Genomic DNA, 8,562 nt, shown 5'->3' with positions numbered 1-8,562 from the left:
TAAAGTATGAGAAAAAATAAATTTCCTCCTACTAACCTTGCAGTATATTGAATTATTTTGTTCCCAATTGAACAAAATAACAACACTATGAAACTTTAATAATATTGTCTGGAAACTTGCTTAAGATTATAAATAAGACTTTTAGTCTACACACAAGTTTACTTGAAATATTTGTTACAAAATTCTCCAATTGAACAATATAGATTTTGTATCTATTTGGCGTAATTTTATATAAAAATAAATTATTAATGCCACATTCACTCTAAAAGAATATTTAAAGAAATAATTATTTTTCACTATAAACAATCCACCCTCTTTCAGAGTGAAAACTTTAGTTACCAATTTGGCTTTAAATTCCACAATCTTTCTTTGAAATTCTTTTAGTTTTGTACGCCAATTTGCAACTAATGAACTTATGATCTTTAGGCAAGTAAGTTAGTTTCCAAACACTATGATGTTTCATAGATTGTATACCACATTTTATGGCATCAAATCACATACTTAATTGAGAACAAGAAACGACATTTATATAAGTTGCTAAAACAACCATGTAATGGATATTGTAATCATGCTCTCACAAATAGACTATATAATATGATGATATAACTGATCGTATTTCCCTAAAAAATTTCCTTAATAAAACTGCAACCACTTCATTCTGTACTTGAGAGGTTTAAGAAATTTCATTATAAACTATATCAAGAATAGTACATTGAACCTCAACAAGTTTAGTCTATGGTATAGGAGATTCCATAATTATCTGTATAGGTAAAGACAAAAACATAGTAACCTACATCAAATTATTTTGAGAGCAACTATCCTCTACAATTACGTCAATCTTTGTAGATGTGTCCTAATTTCAATATTAGACCAAACATAATTTCAAATAACTAAGGCTTCCATCATCTTATAGTAGTACAGTCCGCAGGCAAATCTCTTTTCAAGTGTTCTTGAATGGAACGCTTCATGAACAGTAAGCAAATTCTATTGCTCTTTTCCCAAGCAGCAAATCATATGTCTACTACTTAAATTTGAAGCAGTAAAAACCTCAATAATAATGAAGTTATTAATTACAGAAAAGGTGACTGAAAATCAAGCAATGTATATAATTAGTATCATGTGAGCACTGTGTAACTTGACATACAAGTACACATCCAAAGAGTTACACGCATAATCATATAATCACCTTTGGGCAGAATACATGACATGCGGTTATACACTCTCCACATGATAGCAGTTATGAGAATATATTCCAATTCTTCGTGAATTCATCACCTTTGGGCATATGAATCACTAGAATCAGTCACTCCTCCACCCCACCATCATGTATCCCTCCATGAACTAATACACAATCACCTCCTTTGGAAGTATGACTACGCATTAGACCGGGAGACATCCCAATAATCATACGAGACCGAAATTTCTCAAACCTAATCAAGCTTGCCACTTTGGCGGTCACTACTCAATTGAATCATTGAAATTCTCTCATACAAGGGATATAAACTTTACTTCTCACATACACCATATACATGTAATTTTAACTTTAATGATAGGGGCAGCATATCGCAAAAATCACATATCATGCTAATTGCATTGCTTTATTCATTAATAAAATATTTATTTATATATAGCGAACCTGTTAGTCAGACTTCAATGAGATCACCGATCATAGCAACACAAGAAACTTCTCATAATATAGAAGAAAGCATCTTTTGTGCACCCCGATTTTTGATAGCTAAAACAACATAAAAAGAATGCCGATCCAAAGGATTCCTCATAAGTTAACATCAATAGCAATATAGAGCATCCAGATTGACAAGCTTAATAGCTGATCAACTATTGATCATGAGTTTTATAAGGCAAAACATTACTCCAAGGCCAATAGCTAATTAATTAGCCAATTTTTATCATTACATCAACTAGTGGCCTATATTTTGAGTCAAAACACATAACCAAATATCTAAAATTTAACAGTAGATACTATTGCTCTGCATAAATATTGTCATACTCCTTAACCATAAAAATATTCAACTTGATAGACATTAACAAGTGACCAGAGAGTTCATGTATAATATGCAGTAATTTAATTGACATGCATTACCCACATACAACAGATAAGTTAATCAGTACAATCAGTTTGGTCACTAGTTCTTAAGACGTCTATCATTCAAAGATTACCAGCATGTCAAGGAGTATGCTTGAGCAACAAAAGTTTCATAACATTTATTGTTTCTCATCAGCTCAATACATAGCTCAATTACTATTTCATAATGGTTGTATCCCATTAAGCCAACTTCAGTTCACAATAAAGTTTAATTTTATTAATGAATCACACCATTATAATGTTTATGTGATAACATACTTGTAACCCAACACTTATATTTCCAAAATCACGGAAAATATAAGAAAAATACGCAAAAATACACTAAAAATACACATATTTAGGGTTTCATATGCAATTTCACATCAATAAAACCATCAAACATATAAAATAAATATACCACGAGATAGGAAATCACCATATAAGTCCAATGCCGCCAGCCACGCACTCACATGCACCGCCTGAGTGCGCGGCGCGTGGAGCTCACGTGCGGCACGCGTTCGACGCCCAGGCAGCGCGTGGCCACGCATGGGGGCGCATGCGGCGTCCCCCGGTGACGTGCCGCCGACCCTCTTGCTCGTCTCGTCTCCCCCAATCCAAATTTGTGATTTAATTTAATTTTTATTGAACAAAAAGTCTCGAAAATCACAAATTATGGCAAGATCCGTACTAATTATGGCTAATTCGTACAAATTAGGGCAAAATCAATTGCATTCAAGTTCTAAGATTATGGAAGCTCCGATACCACATGTTGGACGCAAATTGCGCAACCCCAAGATCTCCATAACCAAAACAAGAACATGTATAATTGAGTAGAAAGATTAACGCACCTGTTTTGGGATCCATCGAACATAAAGTGGAAGCAAAAATGGATTACCCACTCATCAAGGGGATCCACTGTTCTTAAAGCAGAAACAGAAACACAATGTTCCACGCACAAGTTATTTTCCTCTATTGTCCTCTGTATCACTGGCTCAATGAGGCGGCCCCCTCACGTGTAACGTTAGGTAAACGCCCCTTAGGTGAGGATACATGTGAGAATTAGGGTTAGAGGAGAGACTTGAGCACTATTTATAGAGTTTCCAACTAGTCCCTCTCATTACGGGTCAGGCTCAACTCGGCCCACACTAGCTAGCCCATATTAGACTAATTAAGAAACCTTATATCTCACCTTAGACCAAACCCCGTAAAATGGTAAACGTTAAACGGTAAATTACAATATCAATTAATGTAGTCCACAATTAGAAAAACTCTTACATGACGCACTGCGAATGGCACGGCATAATCAGTGGTGAGGCCAACTGAGTCGACTAACTCTCTTTCTCATCCTAAACGAACCAAATCTGGGCCAACCAAGTTGTTGCTCTTGCTTTTGATGGCCACAAGCTCGACGGCCATGGAGAAGTGGCCATGCTCGCCAAGATGTAGAGACTTGGCCCATGGCCGTCCAGCTCACCGGGATCTCAATGAGCTCCTCTTCAACTTCTTGTTGTTGTCGTCTTTTTTCTTTCTTTCTTTTTCCTTTTCTTTCCTTCTGCTTACTGTTCACCTTCTTCCCACGGGCACTATCTCTCTGTTTCTCATTCGTGGCAATCACCACCGATATGGTCTCTTGTTCCGACCAACTCATCCTAGCCGACCATCCGGTGGTGAAGGGCCTCATCAACTCCACAACTTCGCTCGTCTGTCCAATTCTCACTCGTGAAGATGGTCCCTCGTCCTCGTCACTTCAGCTTCGCTCGTGGGGATTTCTCTTCCTTTTCCAGAAAAGAAGTGGAAAAAAGAGGATGAACAGCCACCAAAAGGAACTAGAGAAACAAAAGAAGAGAGAAAAAACAAATCAGAAAGATTAAGCAAAATCGCGTCATTTTAAGTAAATCTGTTTTTTTTTTTGTCAAAAAAAGTAAATTTGTTCATGTCAAATTGCGGACAATGACACATAGCATGGCCAGTGGTTACTGATCACCATATCAACAAATTGAAGCAAGTCTTGTCTAAAAAGACTTGATTGCATTTTCATTAAAAAGTGTATAACTTCGTTGAATCAATTGAATGATTTAGGGTTGAATTTGAATATGTAAAATAGATTTTTCCCATTTTATATAACATATAACTTTTGCATATTCACTTTCCTTTTATGTGATAGTCTACTTTAGAAAACTTGCAAAAGTATTTTTATATTTTCCATTTAACGCTCATTGTCTTGTACTAGGAAGTTATTCAAAGACCTCGTATAATTGTGGCCTGAGGCTTATGTAATTATTTTTTGTCTTTTCTTACGTTTTAGTTGTTCACTCTCGAAATACATTGTTTATATTTGGTAGCTTTTTTAGTAGATTTATTCACATAGATGCATGGACATGTAGATGCATTTAAGAATTAAAATCATTCAAGACCTCATTAAAGCTTTCCATTATAGTGTTAGGTTAATCTAGCATAATCAAGTTCCCGTATGTAATACTCTTGTTTACAGAAGTGGGGCAACCTCCCATATCTTACTTGGCTTCTAATTGACCTAGAATAGATTAGTGGATACTCTAGTTAATAAATAACTAGAATTAAGAATCTAAGTTCCCATCGGTAGGGCTTGGGATGGTCGTCTGAAGCGTAAGTACTACCTTGCGAGAGGAAATTAGTGCCTGTCCAGTAGTGCTCTTGGGACCTCGAGAGAGTTGGGACATCTTTATGATTAGAACCTTAAAACTATGGCCCTGTGCAAGTGGACAAGTATGGAGCACGAAATAGATCACAAAGTTTTAACCATATTTTTATACATAAAAATATACTCATAACAGGACTCTGAAAATCTTTTCTTATAAACGAAAGATTTGTCTTCCTTTTCCAAAAAAAAAAAAAAAAAAATCGCTTTTTTTATTAATAATATTTTCAGCTGAATTTTGATTATGTTCGGAACTAACAAAAAAGAAAATGTGTGTTTATACATAAATTACTGGAAAACAACTACTCACATGGCATAAATGGTATACCTCACATCATTCAATTATCATATTTTGAATTGATTTGCCATATCATGTGCATGTTACTATTGCATGTCATGTCATTTCATCTTCATGTTCGAAATTGATTTACCATGTCATTTAGCAAATGAAGATTGCCATGTCATATCATTTTCTCATCAAAATTTCAAATTTGCCATGGTTGCCATGCCATGTAATTGTCTCAAATCATGATTATATTTTGTATCCGAATTAACATTTGTATACGCACTCTAACCCCACTACACGAGAATACTGCCATGTTAATTAATAACGATGAGTGTTTCGACGACATTTTAAAACAAAAAAATTGTGCATGGTTAAGAAATTAATGATGAATAAAAAGGAACATAACCAAAAATAAGCCTATTGTACCGAAAGGGCGTCATGGAACAATAATCTCTCTTGTGCGTTACTGAACCTCGGGACCTAAGATCTTTAGATTTGAGTTCAACAGTTCCTTCATAGGTACACTTAGGTAATCAACTTACCAATTACTGCTTGAGCTTTTTTAGTGTCCAATCGACCTAGATTTTCTTGAACCAATTTGATGATAACTCTAGTCCTGTATCTATGTTTATGATCGTTTTCATATTCTGTAGAGAACCAGAACCTAAGATTTTGGAAGATCTTGAGAAACCGAGGCGCTAATAATTGGCAACATCCAATTTGCAAAATTCAAAATGCTAAAAAGATGCTAGGCAATGGTCTCACGTTGAAGAATTGATATGGTGTGCAACAATTAATATATCTTGATTTACGTAAGTTCAAAAGTACACCTCAAGTGCCACGACTTAATACGGAAGACACATAAGTGCCAAAACTTCCAAAATGTACATTTAAGTACCAAAATTGGAAAAATAATGAACATTTAAGTGTCAACAGTGAGAGTTTTCACCAAATAGCTGATGTGGCTTTTTTCCGGAGAAAATTTTAAATGGTGTGGCATTTAAAAAGAAAAGAGAGAAATTATTCACATAGACAGGGTGAATGATGTTACATTATCCATGTAGACTACGCGAGACAACCCTAATTGACATCAAACGACTTCATTTGGGCATGGTCCACGTAGACTACACAAAGACGCTGTACTGTAGCAAGGTGGGGTTGAAGAGGGGGCCCTGGACGCTGGAGGAGGACGAGCTCCTCGCCGGCTACATCAACCACGAGGGGGAGGGACGGGAGGGACGGAGGCGCACCCTCCCTAAGTGGGCCGGCCTCCTCCACTATAGCAAGAGCTACTGCCTCCGCTCGATGAACTACCTCCGCCCGTCCGTCAAGCGCGACCAGATCGCCCTAGACGAGGAGGACCTCATCCTCTGCCTCCACTACTTCCTCGGCAATGGGTACCCTTCTCTTCCTCCCCAAATTCTCGAAGATCATCGAGCCGGATCAATCGAGGTTGAGCTTTCCTAATCTTGGCTAGTTTCATGCATTCTTGAGGACGGGCCAATTAGGGTTTCGATGTTCTCTCTCGATCGCTCACTTGGTTTCTCTCTTCCACTCACCGATTCGCCACCAATGCCTACAGAATTTCAGCTCTCTACCCATCTCTCAATAGAACCTACACTCTCACTCAATCGCTCACTCACTTTCTCTCACATTTTTCAGCTCATGAGTGTTGGAAAAATATGGCTTCGAAATGGGTTGAACAATGAAATCGGATCAGTAAAACAACTCAGACTTTGAGGCGTGATATCACTTTCTTTAAGGATTTATTTGCCCCACAACGTTGCTAATGGTCACTGGCAAAAATTCTCCAGGATACAACAAAGTCTCGGATGAGAATACTAGATAGCAATTTTAGTATTTCTCTAGGGTCTCTATAGGAAAACAATCGAAAATTGGCTGCAGTTTTTCAAAAAGAAGACTCGAAAAATGACCACATTTTTCTTCCCGAAAATGACAAATATATATATGAAATAGTCTTGCAACTCTTCGTGAAAATTGCCAAAGAATGAACAAACATGTCTTTTAGAAAATTATTCGGATAAACAAATGCGACTCTTCGGAAGAAATCGAAAACCGAACAATTGCAACCTTTCAGAAAAAATTGCAAAACCGAATAAGTAATTTTTTTTTTAAATAGAATTTCGAATTTCGAATTTTCGTTTTATATTTCATTTCCGAAAATTCTCCAATTAAAAGGCAACCTTTGAATTAAAAAAATAATAAAATAAAATAAATAAATCGCAATGAATTAATGCTAATTAAACTGCGGGCGCGCAAGCGTGCTAAGTGCGCCAAAATCGTGCAATTATTCGTGCACTCACACGCGGGTATGGTGGGGTCTAGCCCCACCCAATCATTCCTTTAACTACAAAAAGAAAAACCCGTACTTTTAAATTAGCACACTCCCTCCCACTTTTTCTATGTGGAACAAAGAAAACTCTCCGTTTGTTTTAACAAACAAATCTCCAACAATCCCCCACTTTGTTTGTAAAACAAGGATTTCAAAATTAAAGTTTTTTAAAAACCATACAACCAAAATTTCAATAAGATTAATATACATACATAAAGATCTCTTTTGAGTTAAACATTTACTTAGTGCAAGTATATCAAAGCTCTATCAAAATGACAAGTGGCTCGGCTTTAAACTTGTACTTTTATGTAATAGAACCGGACATACCACACATACACTAACCTCTTGTTTCAACGAGAAGTTCTATATTACTCCACACTATTATGGCCTTGTGCTTGATCCTGTTTCATGAGCTCTCTAGAAAGCAACATTTACTTTCGTAAGAAGCGGCACCACTTCTAAGCTCATATAGGTGAAGTATCTACCATGTGCTTCTGTTACTATCAACACACTACAAACTTGTATCATACTTCATTGAGAATTCAATTCAGCCTACAAAACGTAACAGACGATACTAACTTCTCATATTAGGGCTACGTCAGTATTAAACAATCACATTCAATAACTTGTTCTTACCCATTAAACCTCATAACTAGTGATGTTCTAGAAAAAGGTCGGGTTACCATTATTGGTGATTTCAATTAAAGGGTTTCAGCCCCATTTCTTGTGAGGTCGTTATTACCATATGTCTAGGTAAAGCCTTCGTCAAAGGATCTGCAAGATTTTTACTTGACCTCACATAGACAATTGTTATGGTACCATCTTTAATCAATTGTCTCACATATTCATGTCTTAGACTAATGTGTCTAGACTTACCATTATAGGTGCTACTATAGGCTCTTGCCAAAGTGGCCTGACTATCACAGTGGATAGAAATAGGAGGCATAGGACTAGGCCATAATTTGATATCCAACATTAAATTTATAATCCATTCAACCTCTTTCCCAGCTGCCGCCAAAGTAATAAATTCAGATTCCATTGTTGAGTGAGTTATATATATCTGTTTCTTGCTCGCCCAAGATACAGCACCTCCAGCTAGTGTGAAGATCCATCCAAAAGTGGAACGCTCATCTCCCACACTTGTAATCCAACTAGCATCGGTG

The 8,562-nt window shown here is 36.6% G+C and overlaps 1 protein-coding gene across 1 annotated transcript; it reads left to right on the top strand.

Annotated features, from left to right (window-relative positions):
• The first annotated feature begins 6,156 nt into the window (after nucleotides 1–6,156).
• LOC104446750 (transcription repressor MYB5-like) lies at nucleotides 6,157–6,513 on the top strand. Its single transcript, XM_010060566.1, has one exon. It carries the CDS (start codon nucleotides 6,157–6,159, stop codon nucleotides 6,511–6,513), a length of 357 nt encoding a protein of 118 aa, XP_010058868.1.
• The last annotated feature ends 2,049 nt before the right edge of the window (nucleotides 6,514–8,562 follow it).

This window comes from Eucalyptus grandis, chromosome 5 (assembly GCF_016545825.1).
Source record: "Eucalyptus grandis isolate ANBG69807.140 chromosome 5, ASM1654582v1, whole genome shotgun sequence".
In the NCBI taxonomy this organism is placed as follows: domain Eukaryota; kingdom Viridiplantae; phylum Streptophyta; class Magnoliopsida; order Myrtales; family Myrtaceae; genus Eucalyptus; species Eucalyptus grandis.
Note: the sequence above shows the minus strand (reverse complement) of the source record. Positions and strands in the feature narration are given on the sequence as shown.

What these genes read in the sequence shown, in the direction of transcription:
- LOC104446750 (XM_010060566.1), top strand. Translation starts at nt 6,157, where the DNA reads ATGGTCCACGTAGACTACACAAAGACGCTGTACTGTAGCAAGGTGGGG.